The 17,921-nt window shown below is 37.1% G+C and overlaps 5 protein-coding genes across 5 annotated transcripts; 2 read left to right on the plus strand and 3 right to left on the minus strand.

Moving 5' to 3' along the window:
- Nucleotides 1-1,333: 1,333 nt before the first annotated feature.
- On the minus strand, nucleotides 1,334-6,116 carry LOC6643270. The gene is made up of 3 exons (XM_002066206.4): nucleotides 5,800-6,116; nucleotides 2,516-2,689; nucleotides 1,334-2,097 (listed from the first exon to the last, which is right to left on the minus strand). The coding sequence occupies exons 1-3, from the start codon at nucleotides 5,846-5,848 to the stop codon at nucleotides 1,706-1,708; spliced, it is 615 nt and encodes a 204-aa protein (XP_002066242.1). The 5' UTR covers nucleotides 5,849-6,116; the 3' UTR covers nucleotides 1,334-1,705.
- A 1,524-nt stretch (nucleotides 6,117-7,640) lies between these two features.
- LOC6643263 lies at nucleotides 7,641-9,747 on the minus strand. Its single transcript, XM_002066205.4, has 3 exons — nucleotides 9,596-9,747; nucleotides 8,714-9,498; nucleotides 7,641-8,635 (listed from the first exon to the last, which is right to left on the minus strand). The coding sequence occupies exons 1-3, from the start codon at nucleotides 9,660-9,662 to the stop codon at nucleotides 8,498-8,500; spliced, it is 990 nt and encodes a 329-aa protein (XP_002066241.1). The 5' UTR covers nucleotides 9,663-9,747; the 3' UTR covers nucleotides 7,641-8,497.
- Nucleotides 9,748-10,315: 568 nt separating this feature from the next.
- LOC6643262 (solute carrier family 25 member 35) lies at nucleotides 10,316-11,834 on the minus strand. The gene is made up of 3 exons (XM_002066204.4): nucleotides 11,385-11,834; nucleotides 11,190-11,325; nucleotides 10,316-11,066 (listed from the first exon to the last, which is right to left on the minus strand). Exons 1-3 carry the CDS (start codon nucleotides 11,630-11,632, stop codon nucleotides 10,536-10,538), a joined length of 915 nt encoding a protein of 304 aa, XP_002066240.1. The 5' UTR covers nucleotides 11,633-11,834; the 3' UTR covers nucleotides 10,316-10,535.
- A 2,122-nt stretch (nucleotides 11,835-13,956) lies between these two features.
- Nucleotides 13,957-15,165, plus strand: LOC6643261 (solute carrier family 25 member 35). Its single transcript, XM_002066203.3, has 3 exons — nucleotides 13,957-14,274; nucleotides 14,339-14,474; nucleotides 14,592-15,165. Exons 1-3 carry the CDS (start codon nucleotides 14,018-14,020, stop codon nucleotides 15,117-15,119), a joined length of 921 nt encoding a protein of 306 aa, XP_002066239.1. The 5' UTR covers nucleotides 13,957-14,017; the 3' UTR covers nucleotides 15,120-15,165.
- A 204-nt stretch (nucleotides 15,166-15,369) lies between these two features.
- On the plus strand, nucleotides 15,370-17,885 carry LOC6643260 (peptide-N(4)-(N-acetyl-beta-glucosaminyl)asparagine amidase). Its single transcript, XM_002066202.4, has 6 exons — nucleotides 15,370-15,938; nucleotides 16,015-16,850; nucleotides 16,931-17,015; nucleotides 17,085-17,181; nucleotides 17,239-17,358; nucleotides 17,429-17,885. The coding sequence occupies exons 1-6, from the start codon at nucleotides 15,450-15,452 to the stop codon at nucleotides 17,719-17,721; spliced, it is 1,920 nt and encodes a 639-aa protein (XP_002066238.1). The 5' UTR covers nucleotides 15,370-15,449; the 3' UTR covers nucleotides 17,722-17,885.
- The last annotated feature ends 36 nt before the right edge of the window (nucleotides 17,886-17,921 follow it).

Here is a 17,921-nt window from a genome sequence, read left to right on the forward strand (position 1 = left end):
AATGAATAGTTTCATCTAAAACCCTAATAAAGATTATTTTCAAAGGGTATCGCAATATTTCACACAATTTCTCTTTAATCCCCGTTTTCAGTCAAATCGAATTTCAATTACATTTTCTAAAGCATACTTTAAGGCATATCTTCATGAACCTAAAGCTCGAAAGGTAGCAGTTTCAACTGGCAAAGCTCTTGAAAGTCTTTCACGCCTTATCCCATACAAATACCTCTGTAAAATGTCATGGAATTAACAGCACTGTTAGACGTCTGTTAGCTTTGAACTGAAATGCATTTGCTACCCTCTTTTTGAGAGCCTTGGCCATATCAGTTAAAAGTACTTTTAGATATTGTGACCAAAATAGTAAAAACCGTTTTTCGAGGATGTTTATAATATTTGTTCCTAAACTAAATAATAGTTCTAGCTGCAAATTAATATTGAAATAAAAGTGGTATGCCAAATAAACGGTCTAAAAGGTAATGCCATACAGGGTATTCCCTGTATTTGAAAGGTATATTTGTTAGTTTTCCGATAAAAAATTTCTATTTGTGCTATGGGTCTCAGCTAGTCGATCTTCATAAAATTTTATAAACATATAGATAATGCTCCAATTAGATTACGAGTCCAAAATATAATAAATAACTTTGCATTCGAAAACCTTGATCTGCCTACATTAGCCAGGGCCGCAGTTGCTCTGAATCTCGAGCGAAATTCTAATTATTAATTTTTTATTCACCAAAAATTATAGTTTTGTCTCTGCATTTGTAATTGGCCTTACCATTTCTTTTTAATTCCAGAACTAAGTCTTATATTAGTTTAATAAACAAATAATTCAGTTAATTTCAAGAAAAGATCTATAAACAATTTTTGGAGTGAATTCGAATAAAAATAAAATAGACAAGTTTTTTGGACTATGAGTCACTAACGTGTTTTCCAAAGACTTTTAACGACACATTGCCTCGCAGCAAAGGGAGCCCGAAAAGGAGAACGAAAGGCAGAAAAATTCATGATAAGCGATATTTGAGGAGGATCAGCTCACACTTAATTTCAAATTTGTTTAAAAAAACCTCAACCCCGCCCAAAAAATAATGATAAATAGGATTAAGGAAAACCCCAACGCGAACGTTTCCAACTTTTTAGAGGCGTCACAGATGCATATTTAACTTATCACGTATACGTAGTGTTGCCCTTGAATTAATAAGTCATCATTGTTACTTTGATCTTGACGTAGGAATAAGTTATAATGCAACTCGATTAGAAGCATTAGAACTCAATGGAAAACGATGAGTAAACGTCAACTTCCCCCATCATTGAATGTGTAATGCATTTCTCACGAAAATTTAAATATCAATTATTACAAAGAAAATATTTATTATTTGTTTAACTTATTCATCTAGTTAGGTACCTATACATAAAAACAGTTAAACTGCCCGACTGTATGTAAATGTGTAGGATATGGAATTGAATTCCCATTTTCATTCATTTTTTTCATTTTGCGGTCAGTCTTCTTAGTGTCTACAACTAATTGACATATCAGTTAAATACTTGGCATTAAGAACTTAACAAGAGGAGAGGAAAAAAAAATACAAAATACATTTCACACTGCACACATGTTCCGCCATAGGGGGAAAATGGCTCCTTGGGACGACAGTACGTACAGCAAATATCACAGAGACGTAGTTATTTATCTTATACATTGCTTATCGGCATTTTAATGCGCCGCTTTTTGCACTTCATTGACCGTAAACACATTACAGACAGGTGCAGTTATAGTGGGCGTGGCGATGACTCCCTCATTGGACTTATTCTCCCCATTGAACGGTATGACAAAGACACTTGTCTTGGCCGCATGTTGCATTTTGATCACCGTGTCATAGCTGGGCGGGGCAAATTCACTGTAAGAAGGCGAAGGAGTGGGTGGTGCACGCATTCCTTCATTTGTGGTGGCACTAGGATGACTGCGGACATCTCGACAGCGACGATCCGAGCAAGCCATCAGCATAAAGAAGGCAGCCAGTGCCAAAAATGTGGCCACATACCAAACAATCGTGATCACATCCATGGCAGTCTGTGAGAGTTCGTTTGGCGACGATTCAACAACAGCTGTGAACAGAAAAGAAGAAAAAACGTTCTATTAGTACAATTAATGGCCATAAAATACAGCAGACGATGGCTGGATGGCTGGATGGTTGGTAAGTACGAACCAGCGCAAGTGTTAAATGGAATTGAAAAGCGCTCCAAGATTGAACCCATTACAGGTTGGTATAGTCATAAAAACTTTATATGATATCGTCACGTACATTGGTGTTTATCATCAAAATGTTTGTGTAGTTGTGACGAAATCGCATTAATGTGGTGTCATCGAACTACGCTAATGCCTCAAAATGATTTGATATGGATTTGCCCCTTAGGTGGGTGCCATAACTTAATTGCTTGTGATTAATTTCAATGATTTTTGTGAATAGTTCGAGAAGCTCATGATGAATGATGAAATGATTGTGAGTCTTCTTAGCTTACTTACTGTTCTTGTAGACAAATATCCTGGTATTATTATCAGTGGGATCGGCAAATACTTCGGTCTCCAATGAGGTATTATTATTTCCCGTCGTATTGTATGGCAATTGACGTGTGAGAACGTTCTCAAGCGTAAGCAGGTATGACTGACCGTGTGCACTTGGCGCAAAGACATTGCAGACTGAAATAAACAGAATAAACAGAAATGTTACACTAATGATTTACTGGTAATAAAACTGATAAAAGTCAAGAAATCAATGTGAAAATATTCTACCACACCATAGATAAGCTATCTACTCATCGTATGGCACAGAAATGTATACATACATTTATTTATACATATACATAAAAAGTAAAACTGAACAATGAATAGAGTCGTTAGTAGTAGCTGATACACCTTTTTCGTTTTGCACACCTTTCGGATAGTGTCTCTGATAAAAACAAAGTAAACGCGCCCAACTTCTAAATTTAGATGTTAGTGTCGAGCAAGCCAATCGTAAATTAATCGTTCTTAAGCACCTACCCGTAATTAACCAATTTATTATTTCAAAAACCGCACCACTTAAGTGATAAGAGTGACTTTAGTGTTTTGTTTTTGCCGTCGGCATGTCTGTAGAATTCTCATCTATCTGAACTAAGTGAAAGTGCCTGATTTAACGAGACTCTGGCAAAGATTAGAAATACTATATCATAGTCTGAAACAAGGCCTAATCGGGATGACTTGACAACTGTCGGAAATTAATCATAGTGGAGAAAATAGAGTATGTGTCTCCATGGATCGATATGGCACTGGCACACGGCACTAAATCAAAAAAAAAAAAACTGGTAAAATATTATCAAATTTTTGATAAATTGCAATGATGTCACTGGACTGATTTATCAATTTCACAACCCATTCTTGATGAACAGCTAAACGAGGTGCATACAAATAAATTTGTTAACCTAGGTTCACTTGACATACTAAGGGAAACTACCTTAAATCTGCGGAATCTTTTTATTTTTTGCTTATCACATACATTTCCATAGACAACTCGTGATAGTCGAGATGAAATAAATCTCAATTAAAGATGAAAATACGTATTACGTCACAAGTGTAGAGTGTGAATTTTATTAATAAGCAAGATCGAGAAACTAAAAACAGACAAAAACTGATAAGACTTAAGTCGTTTCTAGAGACGACTGATTGTGTGTGAGAGAGAGACACACCCAGTTCTAGTTTCAGTTCAAAAATCGAACATATAGCGAAGAAAAAACAATTAAATTGTAATTAGCCGCTAATGGGAAACGTGCCCAAGTCAACGTCAACAAACACTTGAGTAAATTCAAATGACGGGAATGGAAATGGCAACGGGTGCGTTGCCTTTTTGTCTTCATACACATGTCAGAGTTAAAGTTGTAGCATTTATGCATAAATAACAATCAATATTCAATAGGCAATAGAAATGGAACGCCCTTTGACATCGACTTACAATTACACTTTCACAGAGTGTCACCAAAAAGTTGACAAAGAGTCTACAATGAGTTTATGCTAAGGCCGTTAGCCTTCCAACTACGATTGGTAAGCAATTAACTGTATTTCTTTTACCTATATGGAATCAGGAAGTTCTCCAAATATAACATATTGAATATACATAATTGCAAAGAGGTTAAAAATATGATAATGGTAATGTTTAATTTTTCTATGGCAAAACGAATTCGAGTTAACCAGAATTGGCAATGTAAGGGTAATTAAACTTGATTCAGCGAGAGAGTAAATGTTGGTTTGGTTAACCTTCACTTTTCAAAATTGAAAAAGCAGTTGTATAAATATTAATGGCTAGCCAAAAATGTGTTCTTTTTTAATAGATAAAAACTTAACCGAACCGGCTAGAACCGACGGAACTAGAAAGGTTTGCAAATAATCAAAAATACCGCACCAAAAACCGCAAAGGAAACCACAAAACCTAAACAAAGCAAAATTCCAAAGTTTAATTCTGTTAATCATAAGGCTCATAATATAGATTTCACTTATGGGAATTGGAAGTTTTCCAATTAGTTTTGTTATAAATCAACCAAAGCGAATGCCATAAATTTACTTTTCTTTACATAAAGATTTATTAATTATTAAATTTGAAATTTAGAAAAACTTTTCAGAAATAATTTTTGTTTGATATCATTATCTTTTACTTCATAAGTTGACTTGAGAGATTTTCACACATCTATAAGATCTTTTTTTTTTTGTATTTTGCCGGTCACATTTTAACTAATATATTTGACAAACTTTTTCCTCATGTCTTTTTTTGCAGAGTATACAAATGGGACAATCACATGCTTTATTTTATTCATATTTAACGATTGAATTGAAATTAGCATTAACTGTATTTTGATTTAATCTATTGTATTGTTGTGTATTAGCTTTAACCAAATGCCACGCGCCAATCAATTGCACCTTTGTATTATGTATTTGAATTGGGTTTTGCCATGACTTAACTCAACCAGTTAGATCAATTGTGGGAAAATCGCAAAATGGATTCTATTAAAACAGGTTAACTATGTAGTTAGATAAATGTCACTGGGTAAACATATTTTCTATGCATATGTATGTAAGCAATGCAATTCTATAATCACACATTAGCCAGGTGAAGGTTGTTTTGTGGTTTTAGATAATCTTAAGCTTCAGAGATGACAATCACCGTCATCAGAGACATCATCATATAGACATCATTAAATTGTTTATGATTAACTTAAGTTTTTGTTTGATAAGATTTCCAGATGTATGACCTGCTATAAAACAAATCATGGTCCATATAATTCTTATATGCAAAATAAGAGATAAGGTATACGTGGTTAAAGTTTTTAAACTAGACCGAATTCCGTATGTTATTCTTTTCCTTTTCTTTTAGTTTTTTATATAGTCAATGAGAAAGTGTTGGTTATGACCAAATTATTGATTCTTGGAATGCTGATTCATACTGATTAAAGCTTAGCTTTTCCGTAAGCCACCGCATCGGTTTTTATTTTGTTTTCGGGAACCACCTTTTATATAAATAACAAACTTTTTATTATATTTTCGACTAGGCTCAAACATTTGCACTTTAAAACCATTTCCGTTTCCGCTTCTTCGAAAGGTTTATTTCCTGCCTTCCAGAAATTGATTCGTATAGACCAAAGCTTAGCTTGGGCTTAAATCAGAGAATTTTGTTTGGAATTTTGGGGTCATAATAAATTTGATTTCATAATTATAAGCAATGTGCGGCTCAGATTACTTTATTGTGTAACAGACTGTAACAATATTAATTTCCCATCTCTTACCTATCATAATTACTGGAATTGTTAACTTGTACACCGCCGCCGTCGTCATTTTTCGTATTAAATATGGCTTGTTTATCTCAATTGAATCGTATTTAGTTTATATAGGTTTGTATATATGTATATAGTATAGATCAGATCTCTGTCTCTTTGCACCTTCACTTCACTTTACACAAAACGAAAACGACTAAAATTTAAACAGGGGCCACACACGGCAGCCACCGAATTGATCTTTCAGGTTCAAGTTTGTATCGCAGACTGAAAGTGTTGGCGTCGTTACCTACAACTTTTAGCTGTAGCTGATTGGAGCCGGAGCTGACGCTGGCTCTGGGTCTGTGTCTGGGTCTGTAATATGTGTATGTAGTATATGAATCACGCGGCTCCGACGGCAGGCTCGTCGCTCTCGGCGGTTTTTTTTTTTTGTGGTGTTGCGTTGCGTTTATGCAAAAAAAGAAAAAAAAAAAAAAACGTATATATTTATATACAAATTTTTACAAATTGTATTTGCTTTTTCGATATGTCTATAAAGGTATATATTCTACTATATATATATAGGTAGTTAGCGTAACGTAGCTAATTGTTTTCATCGCCAATAGTGTGATAGGCCCCCTAGACCCACCGCATTCGCATTTAAGAATGAGAGGTAAATCAACAATTTGTTCCACTTATATATGTATGTACCATATACTACTCACCTTTATGCAGATACTGTATATATATGTATATATATACAGATGTTTATTGCTTCTTTTGATTACAGTTTTATAAATAAACCCCAAAGATGTGGTCCAACGGTATTAAATCGCAATACATTTTTTGCGGTTTTATGGGCGTGGCTGGTGGGTCGGATTAAGGTGTTAATGAATTTCATCAATTTGAATGCCCTGAACATCATTCAGATCGAGTTTTCTAGGCACTACTCTCTCTATCTCTCTCTCTTTCTAAAAAAGTGTATATATTGACTCTATTTATTAGTTTTTCGTAGACAAATTTGTTTTTTGTCGCGATCGTCCGTCCCCCCTCTGTTATCTCGTCTCGTTAAATTGTCAATTATGATTGGGATTAAAAAATGTATTTCCCTGAACTTGCTCTTTGTTGCCATCCCACAAACACACACACAACACACACACACTTGGAGTCGGCATTAAAATTAACACTTGATTGCTATATGTACATATAGCCTTATAATTTATCTTATTTAGTCTAGTTACCTACGGAAAAAATACAATCACTAATTGCTTTGGTCTCTGAACTGATTCAAGGCAATGCCGATGTTTCGGTAAAGATAAAGAGAAACCAGTTCTGGCATTCAGTCAACGACCAAACAGTGACCCAAAGTAAAATCTGTTTACACACACGTGCCACTGGCCGGTGTTTGATCAATTGATCAATCAATGAATAATGATTACTAGTCGTTACTAGACAATGTGATGCAATATCTTCAATGAACAATTGCAAACTTTCATTACTCATAACAAAGTTAAAGAGAAAGATCCAAGACTGACGTAGATATGAACTATATAAATATAGATATGTCAGATCGAGTCCAGATTGTCGTCATGGGCAATTGATTAGAGCCATTTTATTTTGGCAAAGACCTGCTTGGGGGCAACAGGTTTGTATAAGCACGTGCTGATTCATCCAATACTCTTTGTGTGTCGCCAAGTGATGAAATTTTGGTAGTTGTGAATTTTAGCGAAAGTAGTTAACATCCGAAAGCCAAGTAAGACCATAATAAACAACTAATTCTTAAAAATATAGGGATATTAAAGATAAGAGTTGGTCATTTTCATTTTTGGTTTAACATTATATTTTGGTTTAATTATTAATATATATATATATATATTAAATACGTATTAGAGTATTCGAGATTTGTTTGTTTCATATTTGGAATGCATATTGTAGGAATTTCATACGATTAACACTTGTGTTTAAACAATTGACAATGTCTTTTTTTTTGTTTGTTTTGTTTTTCCCAACTACAATACAGTTAATACAAAAAGCGTGCCTGCATTTCTACTAGAAAGCCATTTGAGCTGATCTAGGATTAAAGTTCTTAACATTACAAATAATTACGGCTATCTACCAATATAGAAGACAAATACTTTGAAGATCATTATCTCTTTTCTGATCACTTAATAATAATTTTTGTTTGTGCCTTATTTAGGTAAATAATTGATACATTTTCGATAATTTCGTGAGATTTCAACAGTGAATTGTGAGAATTCTTTACATTAGATAGAATATTGAACATTACAAAAATAAAGGTCGCTGCAATAGGACTTACGAAGAAAAAGAAAAAACTATAGAAAATAATAAAATCAAAATTCAATTAAATATGTACAAAAATAAAAATAAAACAAAAATCTCAATGTTGTTGACCTAAACGACAGAAAACATAAAATCAGTCCTAACTTGTGGAGTATTTACATGGAATACATTTCTCTGAACACTATAAAATACTTTAGAGGGGGGAAAGGGGACAGTGTAAACACCATAACTAAAAAAAAACAGAAAACATAAAATCAGTCCTAACTTGTGGAGTATTTACATCGAATACATTTCTCGGAGCACTATAAAATTCTATAGAGTGGGGAAAGGGGGGCAGTGTAAGGGAATAACAATGATTTTGCTTTGTGCTAACCTATACTGGCACAGAGTGGAGCAAAACAATCTATAATCGATTCTAGGGCTGAGCCTTTTATCTATCTGGAAATAGAGATTCATAGCTGGGCGGCAAATCTTTCGGTGTTGTTGACTGCTGCTCTGGCTCACTTGTGACAACACCAACATCGTCATAGGATGGAGCCGTTGGCAATTCAATAGTGGGTACATCAGACTGAAATTGCAATGAAAGAATTATTAAAATTTATCTTACTCTTCTTCAGATTAGTTTTCTAGTTATCCGTTTTCTTACCCTTGCCCTGCGCTGATTGAACCGTGCCGCAGAGGCTTCGTGTGCACGCTGCTGAACTGTGATACAGTTCCAGTATTTCCAACAGACCCATACGCAGAAACCCACGCCCAGCATGGTGAAGATCAGCGATGTTATGGCCGATATAGCCACATTTGTGGTGTCCATTTCCTCAGCGGCAATGACATCGTGAAAACAAGTACCCTCATCCCGGCATGGGAACAAGCAATTTGTAACATTGTCTCCCACAAAATGCCGTGATATGCAGGAGTACGGATCCTTTGGATTGCATAGAAAATCACCATTGAACTGGCACTCAGAGTGGGCTGTCAGAACCATACGCAGTTCCAGCGGTTCACCAAAGATATGGCGATCTCTCTCAATGTAAATATGGATATTGACATCGCGATCCCGTTGGTCAAAAATCAGACGCCCAGCATGACCATCAATGGCAATGTCATTGCAAATCTTCTCACTAGGAGGACGATTGCCACTTGAGAATTGGATGTAGTCGATGCACTTTTGTGAGACCGGATCTTTGCGGAACTTTAGCTTTGTAATGATTGTGTAGATACCTCGAGGAGGACGTTCGTTGGTCACAACACGGAATTGGCAGTTGTACTTGATTTTGTTTGCCGCGTGACCCAGAGGCAAAGTTAGATTCCATGTTTGTGTCACTATGGAACCTGAATATTCGTCGAATTCCAAACGGACAGTAGGATCGCCACGAAAAGGTTTAGCTAACGTATAAAGCAAAGCATCCGAGCAAAGTGTGTCCTGCAAACGAACTATGAAGTGCGGAGAAAACAATGAAGAACAAAAGGGGAAGAGGAATTATAACTGTATTACTGATTAACAGGGCTCTTAATTCTTGTTCACACTCACTATTCTTGTAGGCTAATCCTCCAGGAAAACTAATTACTGCCACCAGAATCCACAAGTCTGTCCACATCGCACAACACAGAACGTTAATGTTTTAAAGATGTAAATTAAACAAAAACCAAATATTCCTGTGTGTGTGTTTGCGTGCGTGTGTGTTTGTGTTGCAAAAGTACTTTTTTCGATGCTTACTTGTTAGAGGTGGTTTCCAATTTATCGATAACGATAACAGCGAACGTCTATCGGTAAACACACTAGCGCTGAAATTTAAATAGGCCATTTGTCTTGTACTTTGTGATTTAAACTATTAATCCTGAATTCCACAATTTTCTATTATTATCTTCACGAAAACATGGATCACAATCTCTTTTATAGTTTAATCGCATTTCAAGCGAACAATAAAAGCTTAATGTTTAACAACTTTCAATGATAACGCGATCCAATAGCAAATATACACTGATATGCCAAAAAGAAAAACAAAATAATGGCAAATATTTCCAAGTATATTATGTTGACAATAGTTTAAATACTAATCATATAATAAACAAATATTGATCAAATACTGACGTCTGTCAAATAAACTGTGGATTTGCTTTAGCGCTGCCCCAAATTAATTATTAGCCTTTTAAACTTCATTATTATAACCATCAGAAAAATAAAAATAAATACACTCTGCTCGATTAAGCGATGGGTTTGGATGTTTAAGAAAGTCAACAAAATTGAAAATATAACAAAATAACGTTTTTTTTATTTGATCAAATTATTGCACAAATTACTAACTAAAGTTAATAGTTGATTTTGTTGGTTAGCTTACTGAAGGCACTTTGCACGCTCAGGCGAGATTGGATCTAGGAATTTCTAGGTACTACTATAGTAACAGGAAAAAAACAACATTTGTACTTAAATTTAGGACAAGCAACAGAATACAACTGCCAAAGACTTGGTCTTAATAGTGCAGATCGTATTTCTCACGCACGGCGATCAGTTCGTCAAAGAACAACAAGACTAGAGTCGAATGCGGAGCAATTCTCAAATAGTTGGCCCAAAAGCCCTTATACATACCGTAAACACCTTCCGCCTTAAAAATCTTTAGGAAGCAGTCTAGCCAGCCTTTGTAAAGCAGACCTCGACCTTGAGCATCGACGCCTTGATTGTACAGACGCGTGGTGATAACATCTGGTGGTGTTATGGCGACCGACATTATGGATCCCGCAATTAGACCAGCACAAAACGAATTGCAGCTGGGTTGAGTGACTAGATCGTACTCCTGCAGCAATGATTTAGTTTTACCAAATGTGGCAATCTGGGCACCTGACCCCACAGCCGCTCGTGGCAGTGCTGCCACAGAGCCACGCCATAAACCGACAATTCCATTCTTTTGCCAAATTTGCCGCAGTGCATCTGACATGGAGGAGTGCTCATGCTGGAAGCCAACAGCTATTTGTTTAGCCGCCTGGGATTGAAGCTGCGTCTTAATCTAAAAGAGACACGCATATGACGTCAGAATGGGTATGTGAATTTGTGTTTGTAATCTTATCGACAGCAGAAATGTTACGATGAGCTATGATAATTTTGGCGATTTATGTAACAGGGCGCCTACCAAGAAAAACGGGCTGGAGCAATAGGAACCAACAACGCCGCCAATGGCGCCCCACATGAGTCCCAAGCCATAGGATATTTCGCCTTGCTTATTGTGCATCCAACGCTTCTCCACAGCCGTAGAGTAAATGCTCAGCCTGTTTAATGAATGGAAAATTCCATCAATTATCAGTTCCGGTGCAGTTTGTCAACTTACCGAAAGGAATTTATAATAAACTGGAAGCACAGAGCTGGCGCCAAACCCTTCTGTAGGCCCAGCATCCCATCATTTTTGGCCACCGTGACAAAGGCCTGGACAATACCCTTGTATGGCTCCACATAAGTGCCGCGAGCAGCCAATTCTCCTTGCAATTGAATGCGCGTCTTGATTACTTCGATGGGATTGGTAAAGAAAGTGGCACCCACCGAGGCTAAGCCTCCAAGTACAAAGTCAGATGTTGCCATTTAAACTAGTTGAACTTTCCGTTGTTAAGAATATATTAAGATAAAGATAAGATGAATAAAAAGACTCGAAAGCGGCTGCAGGCAGGTTTCGTTGTGACACGCTCGAGTATTTCATAATTGCTCGCAGAGATTACAAAACAACATTCTTTATTATTCCTGTGACCGGCCCTCCAGCATCTGCGGGGGGTAATCCAATGAAATAAATAATAAATGAAAAGATATTCCAGATACGAGATGCTATCGATAGAATAAAACCCTAATGACATTGCATTAGTCAAAGCCAGGGGCGTAGTGAGGTTGTCGATAATGGGGGGTGATTCTCATTGAATTGCCGACTTACCTCGTGTATTTACCAACAGCATGTAGATTTGCGGTAGAAATAAATTTACTTCGATAAAACAAGGTCAGTATATAAGGAATTTATTCTTTGAAGATAATTTGGCAAAAATTATAATTACAGCATTTGGTATGTACATGAATGTGTAACTAAAACTAACATTGCGCAGAAATGGACGATAAATATTTCTAAGTTCATTTTATTCGTTGATCAATTCTATTTAAATTTTCACTCTGCGGTGTTTCAATAACGACCATTTTTCTACGTGTCGTCTACCTTATCGTTTGAAGAATAAAGTAGCATCAATGCATTCAACCGATCATCTCCCATCGTTGTTCGCAAATGATTGAAAACCAATTTCAATTTACTAAATGATCGTTCACAAGAAGCTGATGTTACAGGAGCAGTATAAAATAAATAAAACAAACGAGTTTGTAGGCTAAGGGAATCACATGTTTCAACTTAAACACAACTTCCGATTCGATTGAATTCATTGTGACATTTTTTCCGTCAATTGGAATTTGGAAAACTTTCTGGACACACGCAAATGTTGAAAAAGTGTCTTTCAAGTTTTCTTGAATGCAATTGTTGAAAACTTGAAGCACAGTCGTGAATTCTTTTCGATAAAATGTCAAAATTGTGAGCTGTTTCTGGATTTACATCATACTTTTTTGGTACATGACGTGTTTTGTGACGTTTCGAAAAATCGTCTCGAGGATTAATCTTCAATTTTTCAGCAAATACAGCCGAGCTATTTATCAATGCATTGATCTGGTCGTCATCGTCCATTTGTTCAAATGATGCGCTTGTCCTTTGAATCAATAAAGAAGCATCAATGACGTTCAATTCTACTGCCTCCAAATTTTCCGTCAAATGTTTGACTTTGAACATGACATTTTTGCAAAAAAATAAAGAGCTGATAAAATCAAAATCCAGAATTTTTTTGAGCAAACCAAAAGCGGACGTACGTGTACGAGAATCGAAAAATTCTGGATCGTTTATCATATTTTTCAAAACGTCCACAATTCCTTCAAAAGAAATCCACATGGCTTTGACTGACTCAGCTCTAGCAGTCCATCGAGTTTTCGACAAATTTTTCAATTGCAATGAATTTTCAATACTTTTCAATTCTTCACTTAAACTTTGGAAACGTTTTGTGCTACCATAGAAAAATACATACAAAGCTTCTAAAACATTGAAAAACTCTGAAATAAAAACACTTGCATTGCATGCTGTTTCAACAAATGTGTTGTTCCGATGATCTTGGCATGGAATGTAAGGGATTTCTTTTTCACATTTTTCGGACATTTTTTTTTGTGTGCCAATATATTTACCGGACATGTTATTAGCAAAGTCGTATGATTGAAAAATGTTTTTGGTCGAGATATTGAGTGATTGAAGTGCAACTACAATTTTATTGGACAACTCTTCTCCCGTTCTCCCGTAATTGGGTTAATCAATCATACAATATTCTGATTACCGAATTCATGTCGACAATTATAAAATAAAAATATATTTTTCGATTTTGAGAATCAAAAGTTGTTGATTAGCCGATTACTTTTAAACAAATTGCCGACTCTAAAAACTTGGGAAGGGGGGGGGGGGGCGGGTGTCACACCCCACACAGCCCCCTCGCAACGCCCCTGGTCAATGCGTTCGCATGCATTGTAAATATATGACATAATCACAGCATTCGATTAAATATATCGATATATTGAAAATTTTTTAAAATTGTTCGCTCCTTTGGGGATTGCTCCAACAATTCTCATATATCTCCGCTTTTCTGTTTTCCTTAATTTATTAATGATTATCGATTATTTTTATGCACTATCGAAATAAACCGCGAGAATTTATAATTCCCAAATGATTAACGGTATAATAGTCATTGAAGGACCCTGGCGCCACAACTCTGGAGTCGAAGATCTGTTAAAGTTTTAAAGTTTCCACCGTCTTATCAATGTTCGAAATGAGTAACGACATTATGTGCAGTCTGAAAAAAGAAACCGCTTTTAGTTTTCAATATCACTGCCAGAAGTACGGCCAGAAGCATGCTTCAGATAGCTACATCGGATTTTGTCTTGGGTGGTGTGGCTGCCATGGGTGCAGTGGTTATCACGAATCCGCTTGAGGTCATCAAAACCCGTATACAACTGCAGGGAGAGCTCACCGCCCGAGGATCCTATGTGAAACCGTATAAAGGAGTCCTTCAGGCGTTTACCACCGTTATCAAAAATGAGGGTATATTAAGCTTGGAAAAAGGACTATCACCAGCGTTATGCTTTCAGTTTATCATTAATTCTTTTCGGTAAGTGTGCAACTTAAACTTGATAGAGGTTACTATTGCAATTTATATATGTATTTACCTGCAGATTAAGCATCTACACTCATGCTGTGGAAAAGCGTTGGGTCCATGATAAGAATGGCAATATCTCTTATGGACGGGGCTTGGTTTGGGGAGCAATTGGTGGCGTTGTCGGCTCCTATTGCTCTAGTCCATTTTTCATGGTAAATTTATTATATAAATCATTTGTAAAATTAATGTTTGGCCAGACTGTCTATGAGAGATAAGATTCTGGAGGCAGATAACACGTCTGTAGATACTCAAACTGCTAACTATTCCAGATTAAAACGCAGCTGCAATCTCAGGCGGCTAAGGAAATAGCCGTTGGCTATCAACATCCGCACACTTCCATGCGAAATGCGTTTAGCCGGATTTACCAAGAGAATGGCATCTTTGGTCTATGGAGGGGTTCCATGGCTTCAGTATGGCGGGCAACTGTGGCATCATCTGTTCAAATAGCTACTTTTGGAAAGGCCAAAGCTTTGCTTTCTGAAAATAATTTGGTTACCCAGCCCACTTGTTTGTCTTTCTGTTCTGGACTGGCGGCGGGCTCATGTGTTTCGGTGGCCATTACCCCATTGGATGTAATCACAACCCGTTTATATAATCAAGGAGTTGATGTTCATGGACGAGGTCTCTTTTACAAAGGCTGGATGGATTGCTTTTTTAAGATCCTGAAATCCGAAGGTGTTTATGGGATGTATAAGGGCTTTTGGGCAATTTATTTGCGAAGTGCACCCTACTCTACATTGGTTTTGTTGTTCTTTGATGAGCTTGTTGCTCTGCGAGACAAATATGCCTCACAATAATTTGGGATCTTATAAAAACATATGAATAATAAACGAATCTAGTAAAAAAAAATATTAGTTAATTTTCTTTAGTTTGCATAATATAAACGACTAATTAAATCTATACAGTAGAATTGTAAATAAATGATAAGGGTATTCCCGCAATCGAATTTCTAATCAGCTGTTGCACGGTTCAAAAATCAAACGGATATTTTTTCCCGCAGTGTAAAATACTAGAATTTAGGTATTAATAATCATATGCGGTATTTCCTCGCAGACACCACAACAATAACAACAAACAAAAACTTGCTTGACCGATTACGACTGAAATCTAGATCTTTATTCATTAAAATGGTGGACATAAACTTGGAATGTGTGCATTTAATAGAACCCCACGCTCAGGCCAATCGAAACAGCAACAAAGAGCCGCAGCAATTGAAAAATTCCTATCTCGAGGCAGTGCGCATTCTTTTGGTGTTGCTGGAAAATGTACTAACACAACCGTCGAATGAAAAGTTTCGCACCATACGACTGGAAAATAAGACCATTAAGGAGAAGCTATTGTCTTTACCCGGCTGTGATCAGTTGCTGGAAGCCATAGGATTTAAGCGGCAGGCGAATTCCAATTCTTACCTACTCCCCAGCGAAGTTTCATTGCAACAAATTCAAAAGTATCGAGACGTGCTTATTGAGAGGAGGGCAGCTTGGCTGAGTGGCAGCGCCATGGCCAATCTCAGCCCCAGTCCGGTGCCAGCTATTTCCAAGACTGTCGCCGCTTCGCCTTTGTTTATCCAGCCTTCAGTGCCCTACCGTCAACGTATTAGCTTTCCTCGAGTTCTTGTTGGTATCCAAAGAACATTTCACGAATCTAAAGATTCACATAAACTGATAAGAAAATCTTTTTTCCTATCCTTAGAACACTCCCAACCGCTTTCTGCAATCCCTGGAACTATATTCGGATGCGGTGTTGCAGTACGAAGATGAGTTACTTTTGGCCGCTGGTCGGAACCTGATACCGGTAGATGAACTCACCTGCAAGGCTAGCGAAAAGTTGATATCTATGCAGGAATTAATTGCCACAGGCGAGTGTCAGGAGCGGGAACCATGCATAAGGGATTTGCTGCTGGTGGAGTTGACCAATTGGTTCAACACCGAGTTCTTTGAATGGGTAAATAACATGCCCTGCCAAGTGTGCGGCAGTGAGGAGAGTAAACTACGGCGCACCGAAACTGAGGGAGATGTACGCGTCGAGGTGACTGTTTGTTGTGGCCAACAGACTAAATTCTATCGCTATAATGACATCTCGCAGCTGCTGGTCTCCCGGAAGGGACGCTGCGGCGAATATGCCAATTGTTTTACATTCCTGTGTCGCTGTCTGGACTACGATGCCCGACTGGTGCACTCCCATTTCGACCATGTATGGACGGAGGTGTATTCAGAGACCCAAATGCGCTGGCTGCATGTGGATCCCTCTGACAATGTGGTGGACTCGCCGTTAATGTATCAACATGGCTGGAAGCGCAGCATTGACTATGTGTTTGCTTACTCCCGCGACGATGCGCAGGATGTGACATGGCGCTACACGAACAACCACCAGCAGATACTGCAACAGCGTCGATTGTGCACTGAAAAGGAGCTGATCGAGACTCTTGCCAAGATACGAGAGAAGCGTCAACAATCTGTTAACTCGGAACGCAAAAAGTTCCTAAGTCAGCGTAATATGTGCGAGGTCATTGCTATGACCGTAGAACGGTATGTACATACATATATACTATATAGACCCCATGAGACAATGTCATACTAAATAAATAAATAAATACAAAATTGCGCAGCAAGCCAACTGAAGGCGAGCTAAAAGGCAGAAGCTCCGGCAGCCTGACCTGGCGTCAGTCGCGTGGCGAGCATACATTCTCGAACGTGAGTCATTCGATTAAATTGCCATCTGTCAGATAATTGTAATTGATATAATCTATTTGTTACTCACAGATTTTTGTATTTGAACCCAACCAAACGGAAGTCGACAAATGTCAACTAAATATACGCTATAGTTGCTCCATGGATGCATATGAACGCTACACCAAAGGTAAGAATCCAGGATTAAACATATCCTTAGTTTTTAATATCGTCCTTGTCCTTCCAGAGGGCGATAATGTTAAGGTGTTAAACACCTACAAGACTTGGCAGAGTGCTCAATTTTCGTCAAAAAATATTAATCGCAAAGTAGAACGGGATTGGAAAATGGCATACTTGGCACGTCTGGGTAAGTAGTTGGCTTTGCTCATAAATAAATGCTAATGCTAATCAGTGTCATCTATTTTGTCTCTTTCAAGAGGATACCGATAGTGCCGAAATTACATGGAAATTTGATCTCTCAAAGACTAAACTAATAGTGAAATCGTACAAATTGACGTTCGATACGAAAACCTTCGGAGAAGGCAAAATCGATGTGCAAATCAAAAATGCCAATGGCCAATTGTCTAATCTAGAGAATGCCAAAGAGTTTGAAATTGTGGCCAAGTTAAGTGGCGGCAAGGGTGATGTTGCCTGGCAGCATACCCAACTCTTTAGACAGAGTCTAAACTCTCGAGAATTTCCATTTGACTTGCAATTACAATTGCATTAAATTCAATTAAATTCCATATAATATTTATTGTAAATACGTAAAAAACAACAGAATTGGTAAAAAAAAAAAAAGGAAATAAGTCAATCCAACTGTGAACAATCCACCTACAGTAGTAGTAGGTTATTTTCAATTAAATATGTACAATATACCTCAAGCAAAAAGAATTGTCAAACTATTTTAAACCTAACCTACTATATATA

Source organism: Drosophila willistoni (genome assembly GCF_018902025.1).
Source record: "Drosophila willistoni isolate 14030-0811.24 chromosome 2L unlocalized genomic scaffold, UCI_dwil_1.1 Seg168, whole genome shotgun sequence".
NCBI lineage: Eukaryota > Metazoa > Arthropoda > Insecta > Diptera > Drosophilidae > Drosophila > Drosophila willistoni.